This window comes from Calidris pugnax, unplaced genomic scaffold, assembly GCF_001431845.1.
Source record: "Calidris pugnax isolate Ruff unplaced genomic scaffold, ASM143184v1 scaffold86, whole genome shotgun sequence".
NCBI lineage: Eukaryota > Metazoa > Chordata > Aves > Charadriiformes > Scolopacidae > Calidris > Calidris pugnax.
The window spans coordinates 927,351-952,349 of NW_015090843.1; the positions used below are offsets into that span (position 1 = coordinate 927,351).

The window sequence follows — 24,999 nt, forward strand, 5'->3', positions numbered from 1 at the left end:
CATTCCTACAAGAATGTTTAATTTGACTGCCCTTCAACGGGAGAGTTTTAAACCAGTTTCTCATGCATAAATCCAAAGGTGCTTCTCTTTTTATGGTTTCTCTAACTAGCTATTTGAAGAAGCAGTCATCTACAAGAGTTTTAAATTATATTTATTATCTGTTAATCTATACAGAGATGAAATTCAATCTGTCTTCTCTAACCTTGCCGCCTCTTTGATCTCCTGTAGCACATCATATTGACTGCCACCTTCTTGATGTGTCCTAATTATAAACAGAATTTCAGTGCATGAAATTTCTGTGTTACTTTACTACCCCAAAACCACATGATCCATGGCTTTTGCTGCCTGTGGCCCAGTTGATTCTCAAATTTTGGAGTTACCCTCCTCTCAACCAGCCACCGGTGACGCCTCACAGCACAGCAGGCATCAGGCTCTTTTGTAATCTGGGCCAATCCATCCCAGCTAGACAATCTTGTTTTAAGAGACAAACTTCTGTTCCTTGCAGATTAAAAACCCCTGCTGAACAGGGTTCAGCAGTATGAAACCAGGCAAGTCCAACGCTTTAGAAGGGAGCCAGTTTCCAGAACTCATTATTTGGTCTCATGAGTTAAGACTCAGCAACCCCAAATTCAACTATATGTCTCAGTATGGAACAGCTCCCAAATACTCATTTAAATATATAGTCTCTCCTCCACTGCCTAGTCAGTCCAGTTCTTTAGTTCCTCATCAGGAGCCTTCCCTTCCCCTGCTCTTTCCTTCCTCTGCAGTGAAGGAAGAGCGAGCAGGACTGGAAACCCCACTGTCACCAGCCCATCAATCCCCTTTCCCATACACAGACTACACAGTAGTGCATAATTTTCAGCCTACCATTAGAAACCTCCACTCCACAACAGAGAGAGGAAGGCCTAGAGACTATTAACAGACACAGATTCTTCCAGCTCTTAACACTCGTTGATATGGTTAGTCTACACATTTTATGTGGCTCAATGCCTTCTTTCATTTATGGCACTTGCAAGACCCATATCTGTGATGTAGGTTCTCACTGTAACGCAGTGTCCCACTGGTTATCTTTGACCAGGTTTCTGCAGTGCAGATGTGGTGTATACCATGTCAACAGCCTAATTACATCTCCATTTGGGGCAGGTGTTTCAGGTCTGTCTGTCATTGTTGTTGTAATGAGGTAACATTTCAGCAGAAGCACATCTTCTTTTGCTTTTGGTCTATTACTTCCTAAGCATTGTTTCAATGTGGTATTATTTGTTGAAGCTGTTATTCCCTGTTTTCTACCCAAATATTATCAGTTTCTGTCCTATCTGTGACTGTATTGAGGTTTTGAAAGTTAATCCTAGAGGATGAGTCATCTTGAAACGTGACAACCTAGAGACTATTAAGGGACATAGATTCTTCCAGCTCTTAACGCTCATTGATATGGTTAGTCTATACATTTTATGTGGCTCAATGTCTTCATTCATTTATGGCATTTGCAAGACCCAGATGTGTGATCTAGGCTCTCACTGTAACACAGTGTCCCACTGGTTATCTTGGACCAGGCTTCTGCAGTGCAGATGTGGTGTATACCATGTCAACAGCCTAATTACATCTCCATTTGGGGCAGGTGTTTCAGGTCTGTCTGTCGTTGTTGTTGTAATGAGGTAACATTTCAGCAGAAGCACACCTTTTGCTTTTGGTCCATTACTTCCTAGGCCTTGTTTCAATGTGGTATTATTTGTTGAAGCTGTTATTCCCTGTTTTCTACCCAGATATTATCAGTTTCTGTCCTACCTGTGACTGTATTGAAGCTTTGAAAGTTCATCCTAGAGGATGAGTCATCTTGAAACGTGAGTTTTAACGGTCAGTTTTCTCCCAGCCTAACAGTCTTTCAAAATTGCACAAAAATGAACGCACACAAAATCTCGCACCAGACCCTTGAAAAAACCCTGCAATCCCAGGACTGGCCTTCACTATTTTCACTCATATTCAAACAGTGTATAAAATCCAAAAACAACCTCATGGAAGTCAGATGGAATGCTTGCTGAGCAAGGTGCTCTGAACACTGAATAAAGATGGAGATGTCTGGACCTTATTTATCTGACAATGTCTGAGAAAGTTTTTCAGCAAAAATTAACATCTGTCATTGGGATTATATTGTACATGAAGAGACAACAGGGAAAAAAACTGCACTGCACAAAACTCTGCCAGTTTCCAAACCCCACAGCTCTTGCAGGAGCTTACAAGCCGAGTAAATGGTTATTTGTTAAAATCTAGCCACAACACCTTGAAACACGAGCACTCATTCATGGAGCAAGCCTCATTACTGGAGTACAAAGTAGTTCTGAACGTGTAGCTTTCACCTTTGCTTTGTATGGACAACTGAAAGTGACCACAGTATCAGCCACGGTCAAACCATCCTACTATTAGGATGTATGGGACATAGGTGGAGAAATTGAGTTTTAAAATTATTGCCTTTCATTTACAAACCCTACAGACACTTTCAGCAGTTTACTGTGGCAATACCACTGTTTGCAAACACACCATGATTTATTGCAAGTTTCTGGCTCTGTCTTTTCTGTGTTGCTCATGAGCATATCGTATAACATTGCTGTGAAAGAATATTTGAAAAGCATTCTTGAAAACCAAAACTATACTACACAAGCTAGAATAATAATATTTCATTTCAGAAAGCTGAGTGAAATGTGAGGCCAAAGTTATATTAGGCTGATCAAAATGGAAATTATACATGCTTAATATACAAAAGGATTTGTTTTTCTCCTGAAACAATCAATTATAAAGCAAGTCCTTCATGTCCTTCTCTCATCTACCCAAACCCAATGATGACTACAAGATGTAGTCCTTTAAATCCTCTTCTTGCACTCCATCAATGTACCAGGTATTATAGTATTTTCTACAATTTTCCATTTTAATTGTTGCTTACCTACAGTATTCAAGCACAAGGAGAATGTACAGCCTCCAACTTTATTTTCCTTCCTTCATGGTGACTTTATATTCCCACCGATTTTCCTTATTAACATATTTCATTTTTAGTTTAGTGTTTTTAATCCTCCCAACTCATTTGCTTACCACATATTTAAAGAAGCCAATTCCCACCTTACTACCAAGCAAACAATTTATCCTGAAACAACCAGCCAGCAAACTCTGAGATGTGTTTCAGCCTACCCACTGTGCATTCAGTCTGGTTCACAGGTGAACAGGCAGATTCCTTCAGATGGATCACGCTTTCCAGCCTTTCCTTTATGAAGGCTCCCCAGTGCTTCAAACCCAACTCCTGCCCAGGGTGAGCACAGTACAGTCAAAAGAATTTTATCAGGGTATTGAATATAAATTAAAGAGAGGGAAAAAAAAAAAAAAAGGCTAAAAAGCTATCTGCTTTCAGGTTAGTTTTATGCTAAAAGTTATATCCAGACCTGCTCTTGATTCTACCACAACCTCTCCATTATCACAGAAAACCTTCCTTAAAAGAAAAATTTAAATGTCTTTTTCTTTCAACTAGCATTATTGTGTCTTTTATGTTGAATCACAGAATCATCTAGGCTGGAAGAGACCCTCGGGATCATCGAGTCCAGCCATCTACCCTACTCTAAAGTACTCCCCTACACCATATCCCCCAACACCACATCTTGAATAAGATGTTACCATCACAAATCTGGCCCGCTGGTCCATACACCGTAATCAAATGTAATGGGCAAGAAGTAAACAGTTTTCATACCGTGTTGGAACCTTATTTAGTACAACAAGAAGTAAAGCAAAGCAAATAAAAAGAAAGAACAAGAAGCAAAGAACAGGACTGTTGTAGGCACAATGGCTACAAAGCCCAGCTAATCACAAATCTGGCCCGCTGGTCCATACACCGTAATCAAATGTAATGGGCAAGAAGTAAACAGTTTTCATACCGTGTTGGAACCTTATTTAGTACAACAAGAAGTAAAGCAAAACAAATAAAAAGAAAGAACAAGGAGCAAAGAACAGGATCATTGTAGGCACAATGGCTACAAAGCCCAGCTATGTGTAGGGCTGTCTTATTTTTGTTCTTGTAGTCTTAAAATTGGTAAATAAAATATGACAAAATACAGAACTTTCATCTGGCCACCATCTAGACAGTGCAAACTGTCCCCATTTCACTGGACTCCCAGGACTGGGCAGGACACAGATAACTGGTTTCGGGATCAAACGCATGGACTACTCTGGGGAGAGAATTCTCCATATGATGGCTCTTACCTAAATAAAACCTGTTGCACTTTCATATATAAGTAGTTTAAACACACAGAATAACCTATACAGTAAGTAAGCTGGAAAGAGGAGACAATAATAGGTTTAAAAAGCAGTAAAGGAAAAAATATTACTTCATGTTCAGCAGATTCAAGAGAGATTAAGAATACTCTAATGTGCTCAAAAGCACGAGGTCTCCAACCAGCTGCAGCTGAATGAGTCGAGTTTCAGGAAGATCAGGAGAAGCTGGTTATAGTCAAGGTAGTAAATGATGAGAGTTTTAATTTTGTGGAGAGAATAAAAGAACTCCCTGGTTCTCGGGGCTGGAGGAACTGCTGAGATATGAAACTTGTTTGAATGCCTGGGGCGAGATGGGCAGGACCGGCCGCTTGCCAATAAAAGCAAAAGGACACAAAACAAAGAGAGATAATCCAATTTTGGATGTGTTATCTTCAAGATGGCGGCATGACACATTTCTTGATTTATTAGAAAGACACAATTAATGATCTTTAGATTAGATGGATGGAGACAGCATAGAAAAAGAAAGAAAAGGAGGGACCACCCAAACAGAGAAAAAAAGTAAGAAAGAAAAGGAGGGACCACCCAAACAGAAGTTGTTTTCTCTTCCTAAAGAGGTCTGGAAAAGAGAATTTACCAGAAAGAAGCTCAGAGGATTAAAAAGGCAGGAGATACGGGAAGCGAGGTGTTACAGCTCAGCACCACCCAGTCAGAGTCGGCAGGTTCAGAGAGTAGCCCTGAGAGGGATTAGATGTGTTGACTGCTCAGAGGCACGAATGTTACCAGAGCTCCTAATGACACCATTACTGACAACCAAACAAGATAGGAAAACATCTTTGTCGTTTTGTTTCCCTCTTCCCCTGAGGGAAGAGCTGACAGCCCGATACCTGCCTTCCAGCTGCCAGGCCCCTGGAGAATGGCCGTGCCGGTGGCCGGCAGGAAGGTGTGACAGGACGACAGCCAGGGACCCAGAGGCCAAGCAGCTGGGTCTAACACACCATTTCTTTGAATTAACCATTCTTTCACCTCAAAAATCATAGCCCCAGTATTTTATGATCAGTAGCCACAAAAGTTTGGATAAAAGTTGTCCTGTTTAATAATATGAGAGGTTTCTTTGCTGCATGAAGGCCCCTGTGAGGAGCGGCCAGGGCTGCCTCAAGCCGGTCACAGCCGGTTCCAGCCGGCTCCATCCCACCCACCACCTCAGGGCCCGGCTCAGCCCCTCTGCCAAGATGGGGCTGAGGAGACCAGAGGAGAAGGAGGAGGTGGAGGAGGTGAGGGAGACCAGAGGAGAAGGAGGAGGTGGAGGAGGTGCCTCAGGCACCGGGGCAGAGATTCCCCTCCATCCCCTTGAGGAGACCATGGTGGTGCAGATATCCACAGCATGGAGTACCCCTTGAAGGAACTTCCTGAAAGAAGACCCATGGTGGAGCAGAGTTTTTTCCTAAAGGATGGCAGCCTGTGGGAAGGACCCACATTGGAGCCAGGGAAAAGCGTAGGAGAAAGGAGTGTCAGAGAGGAACCAATATGGCCACAACCCCCAAAAACCAAAAAAAAAGAGGTGGGGGAGGAAGGTGCTTTTTAAACATTTGTCTTTGCTTATCACTATCTGAATCCATTTAAATTGGCAATAAGTTAAATTCATTTTCCCCAAGTGGGACCTGTTGTGCTCATGACAGTGATTGGCAAGCAATCTCCTGGTCTTCACCTCAACCCATGAGGTGCTTCATCTCAATTCCTCCCCGTGTCCCGCTGCGAAGGGCAGCGAGAGAGCAGCCGGGTGGGCAGCTGCAGCCGGAGAAGGTCATCCCACCACATATATCACCCTGACAGTAATCACTGTCATTTTACTGAAGTGATGGAATCAGTACATGGTTGTGAGAGTAGATTTTACACCTTTGGGCCCTGTATTTGCATCTCCACTATGCTGCTTTTATGGTCCATTGATCTCTCTTTCCAAAGAGATTGCTACAACGTCTCTTGTCAATAGATTGTAAGTAGCCCAATTAAAAATCTCTTCAGAACTGACCTTGAGTTTTGCTGTTATAGTCCTACAGTATTTCCAGAAGTTTGTCAACAAAAGAACCAGAAAAATATGGCAATCCATTGTTTCCAAAGCACAAGGGCGGAGTTTATTCTATATTTGAAGACAGCTTTTATGGAACTATGGTAAACAGCTTGTAATCCTACATTAATAATATAAATTGCACATAAATATGGCACCTTTGGAACAGATTTTTTTCCAGGTTTCAAACGGAAATATGCTTAGAAAGGAAAAGTGATTAAAACATTATGGTTGTACTAGGTTTAATCTCTGCTGTAGAAGAAGAAAGCTCTTTAAAGCAAAAATTCTCCAACATATTCCATGGGGAATACTCTTCCAAACATAACTCAAGTTTGCAAGTTATGAATCTGAAAGAAGCTTCATCAAATTTGGGAACATGAAATCTGAGTTTCCAAAGAGAACTATCATAAGAATGCAGGTGGATTATTGTTTGCATGAAGTAAGCTTTAAAATAAAAGTGATTTTTTTTAGGAGATAACATGAATGTGATTCAGGTTTTCTTTGACCACTGCTGAACTTAAGCTTTATTATCACTGTCTTTTAGGGATCTTACCTTCTTCCGCATGTTTCTCATCTTTGACACAGGTATCATGTAAAGACCCATTTGGATGACAGGAACACGGCTGGCATGGATCTGGGCTATCTGGCAATACCTATAAAACCAGAGAGATTGCAAAACAAAATCTTACCTTTAATAATTGGAAACATTTAATTACTTCTTAAACAAAAAGTAGGAGAGAACGGCTTCTGTGTAAGCAGCTTGCACTTTAACAAAAGTGAGATGGTTGCCAAACTTAGCCCATGCAGTCTAGGCATTAAAGTTACATTTTGGATTTTTATTTAGAAACATGTAAGTGATTTAGATACAAATCTGTTTTCAACTAGAACAATAGGTGTAGAGATAATAGCAGATCTTTGTATAATTAAAATCAATAAATATAATGAAGTAGATTTTAGGTATTCGCTACCTAAAGTAATATTGACAAATAGTTCAGTTGTTCTGGTCAACATGATTCAAAAATCTAACTAATGATAGTTGGTCAGTAACTGCACAAAAAGGGTAAGTGAAGAAAAGTGAACATAAGACAGTGGAACAATTTCCTTTTGTTCTTGAAAAGGTTACCTCAAACTTAAGCCTTAGTCTAATATCACACTGGGAATATAAACTAGAAGTTCTGCATGAACTAGGTATACACACATCCTATAGATACACTACACACATATATATGAAATCCCTTTTAATTGGATAATAACTTGATTCAGAGGAAGAAATCAAGTGCCCTGCTGTTGAAGAGATCAGTACTCTTTTTCAAACTCTAAGACTAAACCCAGCGTATTAGGGAGAATGTAATTACTGTTATTTGCTGATATTTTCTGTGTTCAAGGACTGAAAACCAATCAGACAGAAGGCCATGGTTTACCCAACTGAAACTATACAGACAAAATACCAGGAGTTTACAAACACAATAATAGTGTAGCTGTCTAAAGCACAGGCACAGCCCATACTGGCAACACAACCCAATATAAGCTTCATCTTCTGAGAGCTTCAACTTAGATGAAAATACAGTCTTATAGGATGACATGCAAAAAACAATTCCCGCTGCACTGAAAATGAAAGGCATTCATGACACTATAGAATTTCAGCGGTTATTAATTCTATTAAAAATTAACTAAAAATTACAGACTCTCTTTCCCCAATATCCAATATAGCAATATTTCTTTGCTCTTTGATAAAAAATCTTGAAATTCATTACTCTGGCAAGAGTTCTGTGTACAGGACCACATCCTCCTTTGAATTAAATTGAAATCCTAGCTGGTGGCCCTGACCTCAAGCACATTCCTTCCTATCAAGTCAATTCACTTTCGTATTTCTGTGAGCGTTAGCTTTACAGATTTCCAGCTGTGAAAAGCAACTACCGCACTGTCAGAATTAGAATTTAACCTTCATAACATGGCAGTCCAAGCTGTGTCATATCTCTTTTTACCGTCAAGTGACAAGAGAACAGGCGTTTACCCCTTTAGGTCTGAAGTAACCATCGATGCAGGTCTCGCAGTTGATGCCGCCGGTGTGGTTGGTGCAGTTGACACACACTCCGCCCCCGATGTATTCTCCGTGGATGTTCAAACTCTGATTTCTGTCTGCAATGTCCTGGTCATAGTAACACTCCTCGGCCTTCCCATGGCAGTTGCACGCTGAAAGAGAAGGAACTGTGTTAGTGAACACTTTCTGGATGGAGATACCACTCTCTTATTACGGTATTAAAGAAGAGTCGTTCACCGTTCTACCGCTGGTGCTGCACACATTGGAACCAATAGCACATCCAAACACCAATTTACTCCTCCAGCTGCAAAAAGTAATGTGGTCCCATCACAAATGCAGCCTGGAACCCTGTATATTGGTATTTTTTCTCCATATTTTGTCTGGGGGAGGCATCGAAGTTGACAGATACAGCCCAATTATGTTCTTCCTGTTTTGCTCTAGGGTGTGTTTTTTTCTGTTTAAATTGATAGTCCAGAAACCTTTGGTGGTTACACACACGGTTAATGAAAGGGTCAGCTAATTTAACAAACAAGAGGAATTATAAGGAAAGCAACAGAATGGTATATGTAAATATATAATTTCCATGAAAGCTGAAAGACATCCTGAAAACACTTGATTTGCACATACGCACATAAGAACTGGGTCACAACAATGAGACTCTGCATCTTAAAACTTCTTTAGAAGCTCAGATTTGAACTCCTAGGCTTCAGGTCCACATGCAGGAGAGCTAACCTAATAATCTGTTGCTGTGAAAATGAGGTAGCTCACTCTCTCCTTTCCCCTGGGGTATTAAAACATTCATTTCCACATAAAGAGAAATTCAAAGCCCGTCAACATGGCAGGGAGTCATTCTCCTCACATCTGAGCCAGATCCCAGGGAACAGCCTCCACCATGAAAGCACAATTCACCAAGGGTTGAATGGGGCATAAGAAGCACCTCTTGAAACTTCAAAATGGAAATAAATGTACCCTGATTTCATCCCAGAATGCATTCCCAGTGCAGACACAGTCCCTATGAAACAAAGACCTCTGTGACCAAAGTTTACAGGACACAAATAAGTGATTACTACTTTTAATATGGGGATATCTGTTTCTTTTTCTTTATTTTTAGCCACTCATAGTAGAACTATGGCTGCAATCCTACAATTGAATAAACACGTACAAGAAATGGAGCACTAGAATTTATTATGTTTAGAAAAATAAGTGGTACATGACCTTTGGAAGGAAGATGTTAAAGTTCAGTTATAACTATCCTTACTACGGCAAATCTGAAAATGAAATTCCCACCCTGTGGGAAGGTGATATTTCAGGGTTGGAAAACTAGATACACTGATTTTTCCATTGAAAAAATCCGAAACTCAAATTGCATTTTGATAATGTAAAAATATTTTGTTTCAGCAAGGCTGAACGTTATAATACACAAAAGTGTAATTTATACACAAATCATGCTGTTGAAGTTTAATATAATGAAAAATCTATAAAAAAGATTTTTTACTCATCAGGATAGTCCTGTTATTGTATCAAAACAAACCACCACAATTATAAAAATTAAACAAATCAAAATGACTTTTTATCTACTATTCCACCAATATCAGCATGTTACACTACAATATTGTGAGTTTAATAAAACCATGAATCTTCATGTAATTGTTCTGTTAACTTTTTTGAGCCAACCTAAGCGAACAACGACTGATGTATAAACAAGCATGGTTAGAAATAAAATTAATTGAAAAATCATGTAGGATCTGACCAGTTTTCACCAGCAGCTGCAATAAACCTTCTCTTCTGCAGAAGGTTTTGACTTACGTTCACATTCGTGCTTAACCAGGAAAGTGCCCGCGTGCCAGGGCTGCTGATTGAAACCCGGACAGCACCGATCACACGTCTCCCCGCATGTGTTGTGCTCACACTGACAGATGGATTTCTAATTTAAAAGAAAAAATAAATATTTACACAACGTGATGATTTGAAGAATCTGTCCATGTACATAATCTGCGTTCGGGTTCAAATTATGAAAACATTAAGAAAGGCTATATTCTGTAATTCCTCTGTTTGTTCATCTTTATTCATTTATGTACCCTGCACTCACCAAGTGAGAGGCAAAAGGGTGTGTTTACCCTCTGTAGCTGTGTTGTAAGGCAACAGCCACGGTGTTGTCCACGGTGGTCCTTTGGCCAGGAATCTAAGGGGAATCTAAGGACACAGGAGAATCCAACCCCAACTGGCTGAAGAAAGGAGGACGGGATTTTTCTTCTAACTTTAGCATTAATCTTTTACTGGATGAGTCAAGTCATCGTGTAACCTTCTAACTGTGTAACTAATTCTATGTGAGGGATGGTGGAAGTTTTTAAACTAACAGGAGAAGGGAGCAGGATCACTCCTGCAGTGGCTTCTCCGTTCCTCAGCATATCATCTCAGCTTAGCCACAGCATTAAAATATTGCTGTAGGGGACACCCAAATTGCAGTTCCTCAGCAGATCATCTCAGCTTAGCCACAGCATTAAAATATTGCTGTAGGGGACACCCAAATTCTCAGAGCCACAGAAACAGCTTGGAAGAGATAAAAGAAAGCATGGTTTGGAGAAATGAGGAGCAAAAATAGCCTTCCCAGTAATTATTCAGTGGAGGGGATTCTCTGTGGTCCTTGTGAAGCCACCCAAGGTCAAAGCAGCAAGCTCAACCTGGAGAAATTCTACGGCTGACAAGACAAAGCATAAATCTTAAGTTAAGGAATGCTTCAGAAAAGCAGCAAACTCAAGCAAGTTTATTCCCTGTAGCACTAGGTGAAAGATTCCTTCTGCCAACAACCAGAATTGTGATGTTTATAAGCCAGAGCCCTCCTCTTTTGGTATGGCCCAGTCTAAGGAGCATCCCTGGAGAGAGAAACCAAATGCACCAAATCTCCTATGGTTTGGGTTGTTTCACTTACACTATTTTTTATACTGGTTAGACAATGATTACATGTTTGTCACCCTGCAAAACAAGACACTACACGTGTCAAAATGCCTTTATTTTATTTAGCAGCCAAATTATCTGAAGTACATATTAAGGGGATTAACAGCACTTAGGGCTGGCACTGAGACAACGCTGCGGTTCAGCTCCTAAGGCCATCTGAAACAACAGCTCAACGCCTGCCCTACACGTCATCACAGAAAAGGCTTAGAAGGATTAAACCAAGGAGGTTGTAAATTTTTGACAAGGTCCCATGGAAACTGCTTAAACTGTAAATGCATTCTCTGTAAGATTCCTTCCAGGATTTTTTGGTTGTTTGTTGTTTATTTTTTTTTAATCAGTTCCTACACAATGGCTTGATTTTTTGTTAAATCCTACAAAGCTCCTACTTAAGTGAGCAGTATATGAAGAGATCCCACATTGTGGCACATTAGTAATACTAGCAGATTGGAAATTCTGTGTTACTGATAATTACTGCATGCATGTGTATAGATTTCAACCATCACTAACATATTTCTATATTTCAGTTGTATTGGTTATGTGCCTATTGACTGTGTAAAAGAAAGCTGCAAGTTGGAAGAAATTATAAAGAGCTCATGATTTTCTAGACTATCTTGACTGATCACTCAATTAATATTTCCTCCACAGTAAACGCACCATTCTAGAGCCATCATTTTTTTGCAACTATCAATTAAATATTTGACATTTAGGAAACACCTTGATTGATATCAACAAGAAAAAGGTAGACTGACTGTTAGTGCTCACCTCCACAGCTACATCACGTTACCCAAATTTCTGCTGTTCCCAGGGTAGTTTCAGTGTGGACTGAATTACCTGAAACTATTCTTTCATTTCAGAGAAAGCCTCCGCTGACATTGTATGAATGTTTATTATTCTGATTGCCAGCACTGTTTCATCCTGGCACTGCTTCTGAGTGTTCTTCTGGGTGAGGAACAGACATAAATTCACAGAACTCTGAGGAATATCAACATTTTTTTCTCATGTTCCTCCCAAGGTTAAGGCAAATTAAAAATAAAAAATAAGTAAAAAGAAAGAAAATACATACATTGGTCGTTGGATCCAGTGGGCAAGCCTTCGCATGGCCTGAACATATACACATGCCTCCAACTGAGATATCTTTTATAGAATAGTAATACTGTAAGACAAAACAGAAATTGAATTGCTAAATGGATTGTAAAACGCAGGTGCCAAGCTGCAAAATTCATTCCTAGTGACAAAACTGTCAGGTCCTCTTTTATTTCTTTTTTGATCTATTACAAATATAGCAGACAGTGTAATAATCCAAGCTGCGTCTTGATCAAGAGATTCAGGCTCAGTGAAAGAAAGAGTATAAATTGGCAAAGTTCCGTTTGTTTGAAGTCACAAGAGCCACATGGGTTTATACACAGCACACCCCAAACACGAGCACAGGAGAAGGCTATTTAATGAAAAGCCAAATGCTATAGAATTTATTCCCTCCAGAAAGCATGAAAAGGAAAAGGCGTGGCGATGGGGAAGAGAGAAAGGTGAGAACAAAAACTAAGAAAAAAGCACTTTTGTTCACCTGAGCTGGGTCTCAACTGGGCATTCACTAGACTATGGAAAGACGAATTTGTTATTGGCCTTTTGAATGACTGTGGAATAGCCTTCATTATTGAGATTTAAATAACTTCTAAACGTGTTGCTCTGCCATTTGACCATTTCTATTTTTATTTTGGTGGGGACCAATAGCCCTAACCAGAAAGAAGGATGGAAAAATATTTATAACCATGTATTATGACATCTGCGAAAAATGAAGCTCGCATGCTGTTTTGTCCATTTTCACCTGTTTTGTGAGGGTCCTGTAACATCCTAACAACTGACTAATCAAAACAAACATGTGCTATTTGAAAATTTTGCTGTTTCTGCATTCAACTCTTTCTCAGATCATTAATAAACATATCAAACGAAATGAGAACTCATATAACTCACAGTTAACTTTCTGCCACACAGAAAATGTATCATTTATGGCTACCCTTTGTCTTCTGTTTTGCAGAACAGGAAATTTTGTGTTTCTGTTCACTTAGATTATTAAATGTGCACTCTTACGTAAACACAGTTTCCATGACTAATGAGGCTGCAATAACTGCACTCAACTGGAAGGGTTTCTGGCCAATTCCAAACTTTTGGAAATAGCCAGCGCTATTGGAGGAAGAAATGGAAACCAGAAGTGTGGAACGGAAGTAGCAAATTTTCTTTGCAGTTATGCAGCATTGATAAATGATATTAAATCAAGCCAAGAATAACCATACTGCCTCTCATAAGAGGGCTTTACTATAGTGCTACCCTAAACAGCTTCCCAAAAGAAAAATAAGGTGGCCAACAGAAAGAGGAAGTGAGCAGAAAGTGACAAAAAGTGGTAAAAAAACCAGAGGAAAAATAGAATAACACACATTTAAACAGTGGGAAAACAGGGAGATGTGGCATTGGAAAAAGGAACAGATTGTGGAAAGAAGAGATTGGGGTGTGCACACAGTGCAGAAGACAGGGGTGTGCTGTGAGTTTGAGTGCTGCATCCATTCTTCTAAGCTAAACCATGGCATAAAATTTTTAGCGTCAGCAACAATCGTATAATAACGCTACAAGTGTTGCGTTCAGGCACTACTACTACCTTTGGCACCACTAGTACAAAGTCTGCTCAAAGGCTTCAAGAATCCTAGAGACAGCAAAGGATTGAGCAGCAGCAGAGGCAAGAGGACACTATCTAACAGCAATCACTCTATCTAACAGCAATCACTCGCCAGTTACCTGCATCCCGATGGTTGCAGCCAAAGGGGCCGTGTGCTGACGTTAAAAAGCATGTTATGTATGTTAATAACAACCAGTTACCTGCATCCCAATGGTTACAGCCAAAGGGGCTGTGTGCTGATGTTAAAAAGCATGTTATGTATGTTAATAACACCATTAAGCAGAAAATATAACACTGTTAGTTCTGCTGTAGAGAAGATAATGAAATGCTGTGAAGAGGGAATCCTCTAACACTGGGATTTTGACAAACAACAAGAGGTGAGTTGTTGGTGGGTATTTCCAACGGAAGGTACAGCATTCACAAGCGTAACAGAACTTGTACACCTGCTTTTCTACTCTCTTGCCAGAACTTACCCTCCGTGTAACGATGGGATCGATTTCATTTGGATCTTTGTGTGCAAACATCATTAAGTCAGCATTTAGTGTCCGTATCCTCTGAAATCTCAGGCGGATGAAGCGGGCAGAGGTAAACTCCAGTAATTCACGCGAAGGATCATCAGCGCTAGGCCGTCCATTAATTAGGGAAGTGTGAATCTGAAGACAGAATTATTAAAACAATAAGAAATTAGATGACAGCAATGCTGTCAACGATTGTCAACATAATGTTGGCATAATGTCAACGATTACGCCAACAAATATCATCGAAGGCACTGTGTGAATGCCTTTGTAAACGTAAAGTTCCTTCTTTCTTCAGAAAGTAGATTTCCCTGCAAAAATATTCCATGTACTCACAGACCCCAGGCATAGAGAGGCTTTACAGTAAAAACATTTTGAGCAAAGGAAAATAATCAGCTACAGAAAGATTGTAACACCAACTGCATATGTGTACCACGGCCCTACAATAGTGGCAATGTAAAGCCCCTTCTTTCTTCAGAAAGCAGATTTCCCTGCAAAAATATTCCATGTACTCACAGACCCCAGGCATAGAGAGGCTTTACAGTAAAAACATTTTGAGCAAAGGAAAATAATCAGCTACAGAAAGATTGTAACACCAACTGCATATGTGTACCACGGCCCTACAATAGTGGCCATGCTGCGGGCAACTCATTTCTCCTCCTCCAGTCTAAAATAGGTATTTTCAATTTATTGAATGACCAAAAGGCTCCAAAATTTTAAATTAAAGAAATGGATAGATGGAACGCGACTCAGAATTCAACAAGAGCCAGTTTGCACCTCTTATGCAGCAGACATCATCCACAACCACATCAAGCTGCAGCAGCTAGAGGAGACACAATAAGCATTCATCAGCATCTCCCCTTTCTCTGTCTCTTTACACAACACATCATTTCTGTTGAATCTTGTACTCAGCAAGTTGAAGCAATTTCCTGGGTTGCAACTGGTTTCACCTGGTCCCTAAGGAAGGTGGGGGATCACCTCTTTATCACTTCCAAGAACTCTCTTCAGCATTTTTTTCCAAAGGCGATACCAATCTCTGCCTACACCGTGGCTCCTGTAAAGATTGCCCCTTGTTCTCTGCCTGCCCACCCTAAACTCTGGAAGTCTTCTAGGTGTGTGCCCCCTGTGGCTCTTCCATAAAGAGCCCTTGTGACCCCAATTGCAGCATCAAGGGCAAGGCAACAAAAATAAGCAATCTTCTTCCCTTCCTGCCTTTTCAGCCGATCGTGGCACACATTAGCTGTGACTCAACAGAATAAAACAGATGGGCGGCTACAGAATTGTTCTTGGGAAAGGCCTACAAGAAGAAGAACGTCAGGTACAGCAAAATGTTGTTAATGAGCACCTAGGGGGAGGGAGGAAAGAAACCACTCATTTTCCTGTATTTTGAAGTGTTAAATTTTAATTGGGGCATTTTTATTACAGGCTGGTGCAGTGCAAGAATGCTCAGATGCCGAGCCAAACGTGTGGAACATTAGAAGGAATAAGAGAATGATCTATTCTTTGCAATCAACACGTTGTACACCTTACCTGGGTGCTGTGAGGGAGCGCTCAGGCCACACAGCCATTTGCTGACATTGAATGTGATGATATTTACCACTGTTTTAGGCAAAGAGCTGCGCTCCAGGTGCCAGCTGGCACTCGCTCGGCTGTGGAAAGAGACAGAGAATCTACTGCTCCCAGCAAAGCAGTAGCTCTTCCTCTCCTGGAGTTTTCACAGACACTGGGTAGAAGCCTGATGGAACAACTGCTGTCTTGCACTGGCTGCATGATACTATTAACTTACTTATTTTCACCACCAACGGGGAAACCCTCAGCCTCATCACATCTAGCATCCTTCTACAGCGTATCCACAGCTGTGCGAAATCAGGGGGAGCCACTCTGCCAGGAGCAACTGTCAGCCCTGTCTTGCCTGAGTATGAATCAGCACCTCCAGGCTGCCACCAGGTGATCTCCAGCAGTAGGTGACATTGCTACCTCCTCCTGAGATCATAACAACACCCTCACTTCGAGCTCTGACTCAATCTTGCTCCTGACTACGAGTAATTAAATTAAAGGAGACAGTTGGCTGGAAACAAACAGGATAAAATGCTATGAAGAAGACAGAGTACAAACAAAAGATTATAATAAAACCTCCAGAGAAGCAAGGAGGGGCTCCTGAACGAGAAATGTCTAGTGACAAGCAGGGCAAAACCAGACAACCAGAGAGAGCAAACTGTTCCTGTCCCTGGTGAAGAGCGAGAGGAGAACACGTGTGGAGAGCAAACTTCAAAAGAAGCCGGGAGATGGTGGCAACAGGTCCCACAGAAAGTGACAGATCTTTCCAACAGAAGCAAGATTTGGGTAAGAACACATGCCTAAAGACTTCTTTGCATAATATTTACCTGTGAGCAAGGAAATACATTGGAGTGGTTTTTCACACTGTCATCTCTTTCCTTTAAACAGGATCCAAGAGATTTCTTTCTTAGAGGCATCAAACATAGACGGGGTGTAGTTTGAAGCAGCAGAATACTAAAGACTGAACTTTGATATTCCAGAGATAAAGAAGAAATATAGCTAAAGTAGAGCTGAAAACATCCCCTGGCTCACTCTGAGACAGCACCAGCACCATGGCTATAAGCAGCATGGTAGAGTATCTCATCAAAAAGATAAAAAATTAAGCTTTTGGGCGTGGGGGGAAAAAGATGTAGGTAAAAGGCCGTGTATCAGAATAAGCCCACAGAGAGTTAAAAGCATGAATCACGGACACAGCTTGACCCCAGATGACACAGCTGACAAATTGCAGTCATATTTATATTTTTTAAAAAAGAACAAATTCAGTCACCGATGGGAAAAAAACCCACCACCCTGGAGCGGTGGCTTTACAGAATTAAAAAGTAAATTAACCAAATAAAACAAGGGGCATCCTTTTCAGAACAGATCCCCTTTTAAAAAGTTTTCACGGGTCTATCTGCCAGCAGCACACCTCTTTGGCAAGGCTAAACCAGTAGAGATGATGACTTCCATTTATATTGTCTTTCACGCTTGTGTTTAAATGTTTCACAATTTAATTTTAAAATGACAAACAATTTCTCATAAGGACTGAAAGGCAGCTATGTCCTGCGTGAAATGGGGCACCTGTTCAAACACCAAAATGAGACTGAGATTAGGAAATTAAAACTGGGTACCTGAAGGGAACATTTTACACAGGCAAAATTAATTACTGTAAATTATTTTTCCTCCTCTCAACATCTGTGATGAAATCATTAATCTCTCCCTAGAAACATTTAGAATCAACTTGAAGAGTGTCCAACTAAGTTCTTCCTACCCCTTGAAAAGAGAACAAGGAAGAAACTAAGAGTACTTTGGGAACATCTGTCATTAATCATGAATAAACAGTAAGAATTTTAAATAACTTTTTTAAGGAAGTTTAAGTAGAAATCAGACTTACAATATTTTCAATACTGCTCTCACAATGAGACATCACTGCAGTTTTACACACATCAGAGTCCTACGGCAGAGCTAAGATCCAAAACTGAGTCTACCAGGAATATATTAATACTTTAATTCACCCATTGGGCTACTAGAATTTGGATAATCCAAGTCCCCGTGAGGGAACAATCTCAAATGTTGCTCAGGTTTTATGGACAACTTTTATTTACCAATTTCAAGATTGAGGTAATCGCCATTTTGGATTCTAAATGAAAGTGATGTAGATTTCAACCTTAGAAAATTTTTTTCCTTAGCAGGGAATACTTCCAGGATTATATTCCAACAAATGGGATCTTTGAGGGAAATGAGTGTTCCCTTCCACAACATCTAAATGTTACCACAATGAAAGCCAAATTCTCGTTTTGAAAAATAATTTTGAATGGTGTCTGATTTGTCAAACAGTTGACTAGAACTAGTCAAGCAAAAGGGTATGATGACCTTTTCCAGTAGCTACATTAGCAACTGTATGTTCAAAAAGATTATATCACAGAATGGCTGAGGTTGGAAGGGACCTCTGGAGATCATCTGTTCCAACCCCCTTGCTCAAGAAGGGCCACCTAGAGCCAGTTGCCCAAGACCACGTCCAGATGGCTTCTGAATATCTCCAAGGACTCCACAACCTCCCAAGGAAACATGTGCCAGTGCTCGGTCACATTAAAAAAGAGCTTCCTGATCTTCAAATGAAACCTGCTGTGTTTTGGTTTGTGCCCATCACCTCCTGTCCTGTCACTGGGCACCACTGAGAAGAGCATGGCTCTGTTCTCTTCGAACCCTCCTTTCAGGTAGTTACACACATTGGTAAGAGCTTTCTCTTCTCCAGGCTGACCAATCCCAGCTCCCTCAGCCTTTCCTAATAGAAGAGATGCTCCACTCCCTTCATCATCTTTGTCACACTTCACTGGACTCTCTCCAGTATGTACTGAGGACACCAGAACTGGACTCAGTACTCCAGATACAGCTTCACCAGTGCTGTATCTTTGACCTTGACCTTGCTACCCTTGACCTGCTGGCAACACTTTGGCTAATGCTGCCCAGGGTACGTTTACCTTTGCCACAAGGGCCCATTGCTGGCTCATGTTCAACTTGGTGGCCATCAGAACCTCTGAAATCCTTTTCTGCCAAGCTGCTTTCAAGCTGGATAGCCCCCACCACGTGCTGGTGCCTGCGGATGCTCCTCCCCAGGTCCAGGAAATTACACTCAACCTTGCTGAACTTCATGAGGTTCCTGTCAGCCCATTTTGCCACCCTGTAGAGGTTCCCTCTGGATGGTAGCATTATCAGCCACTCCTCCCCGTTTGGTGTCATCAGCAAACTTTCCCCATCATTCTGCCCCATCATCCAAACCATTATTGAAGATGTTAAACAGGACTGGACCCAGCAGCACATATTCAAGTTAGTTTAGTTACCAAGTTGTCTATCTTCTGTATTTGGCTGGGAACCAAAGCTTCTAAGTTATTGGAAAAACGCATACTCCGGTTAAAGGACAAAACAGAAAAGCCCTTTTGTAACACCAAAGATCTACCTCATTCAATGTCCTGTCTCCAAGAGAGGCCAGCAGAAAGCGATTAGGAAAGAATATAAGAAACTGGGTATTTTGAGAGTGATCCCTCTGACACAATCTCATCCCTTCCTCTGACTAAACAGTCTAAACGCTTCCTGAGCTACCCAGTGAGTCTGACTCACAGTGCTAATGTCTACCAGTTGGACTTTTCTCTACTCCCTTTGCCACCATTATGTTTTTCATCACTGCAAACACTTGTCCCATTTGGAGGAAATTTGTTTCTTTAAAAAAAAAAAACCAACAATAACTGCCTTTGGTGGGGTTGGTTTGGGTTTTTTTTTTCCTTTTAAACCTGGAACTCAGACTGTGAATCATTTCAGTGACAGCGCTCTAGTTTTTCATTTGAGGAAACTGGGAGTAGTCAACATCTTTTTTCATTTTTGAACTTCAGTATGATGTTAAATCAATTTTTTTCAGAGAACTGTTGAGCATGCTACAAGTTCTCTACTCTGAAGAGGATTTAGTGCAACACTAGTCCATCAGCATTCATGCATAATTCCTTTTTTACTTACATGTATTACTTTCCTTTTAGCAACACTAATCTTCACATGGTATTTTTCAGTTAGTATCATGAGCTGCTAACAGAACAAATGATCTTAAATTTTGCATTACCAACAAGTGCTGCTATTACAGTTTCCTGATTTTCCAGACTGCCCACAATTATGAACAACACAGACGCTACTAAAGATATTCAAAGCACATCTCAGTACATCAGAATGTCTGGACCAAGATAGAACAAGAAGACCTATCCGGCGTGGCAGCCTGCCCCATGCAGTACCCAAAATAACATAAGTTAGATGAGGTAAGATGAAGGCAAGACCAGGGCAGTGACCATCCCCTTGTACTGAACACTGGTGAGGCCCCACCTTGAGGGCTGGGTACAGTTTTGGGGCCCTCACCACAAAAAAAGACATTGAGTGGCTGGGGCGGGGCCAGAGAAGGGCAACGGAGCTGGTGAGGGGTCTGGAGCACAAGTCTGGTGAGGAGAGGCTGAGGGAGCTGGGGGTGTTCAGCCTGGAGAAAAGGAGGCTGAGGGGAGACCTTCTCGCTCTCTCCAACTCCCTGAAAGGAGGGTGTAGCCAGGGGGGGGTCGGTCTCATTTCCCAAGGAACAGGTGATGGGACAAGAGGAAATGGCCCCAAGTTGTGCCAGGGAAGGTTCAGATTGGATAGCAGGAATAATTTTGACACAGAAGGGGTTATTAAGCAATAGAATGGGCTGCCCAGGGCAGTGGTGGAGTCCCCATCCCTGGAGGTATTTAAAAGACAGGTAGACGTGGTGCTGAGGGACATGGGTTAGTGATAACCTTGCTGTGCTGGGTTTACAGTTGGACTCAATGATCCTAAAGGTCTTTTCTAACCTAAATGAGCCTATGATTCTATGAATTTGCTTGGCACAGGCATCAGACTTCCAGATCTGTAGTTTCCTTGGATTCCTAAGGAATGTTTCTAGAAGACTGGTGTTTAATTTGACACCCCACACTCCCCAGTTACTGACAATATTTGTAAGTGAGGGGTTAAATAGTAATGTTGTAATTCACCTACTTTAGCCTAGAGTTTCTTTTCACTATCCAATTATACCTATTTCTGTGCCTCTCCAGTTAACAACCTACTTTGCTTCTCCAACTCCTCTCCTGTAAATAATGTTTCCAACGCAGAAACCCTCCTGACAGTCTCTGTAGCAAAAACCAATTCAAATCATTAATTTAGTTTTTCAGCAATGACCTTATCTTTCTTGAATGCTCTTTGATCATCTCTCAGCCCACCAATTCTCTGGCAGACTTCCTGAGCCTGATGTGTTTGGAAAAAAAAAAAAGGTTTATTTCCACTTCATATTCAGTCACTCAGAATCTTTTTCGCATCTTTATTGTAGTTTAACATTTCATTTGCTGGAGCTTATTTTCCTACCTCTTTTTGTCTTTCTGTTTTCCTACCTCTCTTTTTGGAGGAAAAGACATCTTTTAATAAATGAAGTTGGTTTACTTTTAGTATCTACTATCTTTCCTTAGTTTATGGTTTAAAACTGTTGTAGGATTTTTGGAACCATTCTTAAACATAGCATGCACGTGTGTGTAATGTTATCTTTAAACAAACTCTAAGCTCTCTGGATTTTTTTTTAGCTGTCTGACCATCTTTCCTATTTTTAAATTTTACTTTGGCAGATTTTCTTCCCCTGGGATGTTGAGTATTTTGTGGTTATTTTTACATAACAATTGTTCAATGGTTAATATTCCTGACTGGGATCTGTGCACTGTTTAGGACTAAGCCGTGGGTTCCTCTCCAAGCTGCACAAAGAACATACAGGTGGTTTAGAACTACTCTTCTGCATTCATTACATTCCGTCCTGACACCTACACAGTCCACCAAAGAAGGCTGATATGATATTCATAGCCTTCTTTTGGCACTTCCACACTTCTCTTTGGGCAATTCCTGGTGTAACAAACCTATGCTCTCTCGATTTAGGTGCAATATTTTATTTCATAGAGATCTCATACACCGTTTTATTTCTGCTGACTTTCTTAATTCTTAATAGTGCCCCTCAGTCATTCCTAAACAGCTTCTTGTTTCTGATGCTCCTCTTGTACCACCTATTTCCAACACCCTTTAATTGTAGGTATTAATTACCAGAGTAACTCTTCTCAGCTGCTGGGTACAGATACTTTTGCAGACACCATGGCAACACTTGCATGGATCCAATCCCAGCTTCGGCAACGAAGACACCTGAGAGGACTTCCCATGTGCTGCAGCCAGATGACCATCAGACTATGCAGCCATAGGACCAGAATTTCACCACACATTTCACTGGGTTTCTGCCACTGAGAAGTGATGGACGTAGCCTAGGAAACTTTATGCCATTTTTGGCATTAAACAAAATCTCCTATATTAATAAATATGGGCTTATTTAGACCAAACTTGTAATGAGTCTTCAAAACAAGAGAAAAGTATCACCTCGCACCCCACTACATATTTGGACACTTTGATAAAATTCCCCCGAGACTTCTCTTCTCCAGGCTAAGCAACCCCAGCCCTCTCAGCCTCTACTTGTAGGACAGATGCTCCAAGTCCTTCACCATCTTCCCAGCCATTTCCTGGACTTGCTCTGACATGTCCATGTCTCTCTTGTACTGAGGAGTCCAAAAGCTCCCCAGGTGTGCTCTCATCACCGCTGAGCAGCCGGGGAAGAATCACCTCCCTCAATCTGCTGGTGACACTCTATCCGAGGCCACCGTTGGGTTTCTTTGCTGCATAGGTTTATGTTCAACTTGGTGCACACCACTGCTGTCACCACTGTTTCCTCCTGGTGCTCATGGGTGATTTAGGCAGAGCTGGCTCATGTGTCTCATTGAACACAGCTCCCAGCCCATTATCTGCTACCAGGCACTGAACTGCAGCGTAGCTGAGAAGGAGCCTTCCTCCTGGGGTTGGAAGTCATCAGTTGGAGTCCTCACTATCACAGGAGTCTCCACTTGTGAATCAACAAGCACCATCTCTGCCTGTCTCTATTTTGGTACAGCTGGGGCTTCAGGCTGCAGAGTCCCAGAGGAAAGTCAATCTCTTTCCTGTCCCCCCTGATGTCGCGCAGTCGGCTGACATCCTCCTGCAGCTCTTGGTGACACAAATCCCCAACTGAAGCAAACATTCTGCAGGTGAGGACACCATCTATTTCTGTCTCAACTCCCAGACAGTCCTCGCAGCCTCAGAAGTGAAGATCTGCATCCTCCCTCTGGAACCCAGCCTGGGTGGCAGGCTCTGCTGCACTGGGCCAGTTGCTCCAGTCCATGCCCAGACTGGGCCCCACCACCACTCTTTCTGCTCCTCCTGCACACCTTTCTACGTGATCTGATGTGCAAACGTGCAGCATATTGGCTGCCTCTGGTGTTGTACTTAATGCAACAGTAAAAATGCTGCTGCTTTGCAGGCAAGTATATTATCAGCTGCTAAGTTATTCAAAATTAACACACTTCAAGGAAGGTTTTAAGAATTTTAAAGTATGTACAATGTTCTCACCCAAATTTAAAATATCCATGTTTGACTCCAAGTGGTTTATTTTTCTACTTAGAGCTTTGGTATTTGAAGTCAGTTACTTTGCCAAGCAACCTGAGTGCAGTCAATCTCAAGCTGTTTGTAGGATATAAAAACCCCCAGCTGCTTGGCTACGTTGCATGGAGCTTTTATGCTCAGCATCATTAACCTGTACACTTTTCACTGACACTTATCTATATCCTGAATCTTAGATAAACTGGAAGACTTAATTCTTTCATAAAAGGTGAAGGTTACTTATTGTAACTTGTCACAAGGATGGATCAGGGACATCGCTCTACAATAATTTTTGGCTAGGTTCAATGGTTAATATTCCTGACTGGGATCTGTGCACTGTTTAGGACTAAGCCGTGGGTTCCTCTCCAAGCTGCACAAAGAACATACAGGTGGTTTAGAACTACTCTTCTGCATTCATTACATTCCGTCCTGACACCTACACAGTCCACCAAAGAAGGCTGATATGATATTCATAGCCTTCTTTTGGCACTTCCACACTTCTCTTTGGGCAATTCCTGGTGTAACAAACCTATGCTCTCTCGATTTAGGTGCAATATTTTATTTCATAGAGATCTCATACACCGTTTTATTTCTGCTGACTTTCTTAATTCTTAATAGTGCCCCTCAGTCATTCCTAAACAGCTTCTTGTTTCTGATGCTCCTCTTGTACCACCTATTTCCAACACCCTTTAATTGTAGGTATTAATTACCAGAGTAACTCTTCTCAGCTGCTGGGTACAGATACTTTTGCAGACACCATGGCAACACTTGCATGGATCCAATCCCAGCTTCGGCAACGAAGACACCTGAGAGGACTTCCCATGTGCTGCAGCCAGATGACCATCAGACTATGCAGCCATAGGACCAGAATTTCACCACACATTTCACTGGGTTTCTGCCACTGAGAAGTGATGGACGTAGCCTAGGAAACTTTATGCCATTTTTGGCATTAAACAAAATCTCCTATATTAATAAATATGGGCTTATTTAGACCAAACTTGTAATGAGTCTTCAAAACAAGAGAAAAGTATCACCTCGCACCCCACTACATATTTGGACACTTTGATAAAATTCCCCCGAGACTTCTCTTCTCCAGGCTAAGCAACTCTAGACCTCTCAGCCTCTACTTGTAGGACAGATGCTCCAAGTCCTTCACCATCTTCCCAGCCATTTCCTGGACTTGCTCTGACATGTCCATGTCTCTCTTGTACTGAGGAGTCCAAAAGCTCCCCAGGTGTGCTCTCATCACCGCTGAGCAGCCGGGGAAGAATCACCTCCCTCAATCTGCTGGTGACACTCTATCCGAGGCCACCGTTGGGTTTCTTTGCTGCATAGGTTTATGTTCAACTTGGTGCACACCACTGCTGTCACCACTGTTTCCTCCTGGTGCTCATGGGTGATTTAGGCAGAGCTGGCTCATGTGTCTCATTGAACACAGCTCCCAGCC

General features: G+C 41.4%; 1 protein-coding gene across 1 annotated transcript in view; it reads right to left on the reverse strand.

The window, feature by feature from the left end:
* Positions 1-24,999, reverse strand: part of LAMA2 (laminin subunit alpha 2) — a 412,919-nt gene that overhangs the window by 240,059 nt on the left and 147,861 nt on the right. Inside the window, exons 5-9 of the mRNA XM_014942611.1 lie at positions 14,442-14,621; positions 12,367-12,456; positions 10,155-10,272; positions 8,322-8,500; positions 6,861-6,960 (exon numbers count right to left, since the gene is read on the reverse strand). Coding sequence (XP_014798097.1) covers positions 6,861-6,960; positions 8,322-8,500; positions 10,155-10,272; positions 12,367-12,456; positions 14,442-14,621 — 667 coding nt within the window. The remainder of the gene's footprint in view (positions 1-6,860; positions 6,961-8,321; positions 8,501-10,154; positions 10,273-12,366; positions 12,457-14,441; positions 14,622-24,999) is intronic.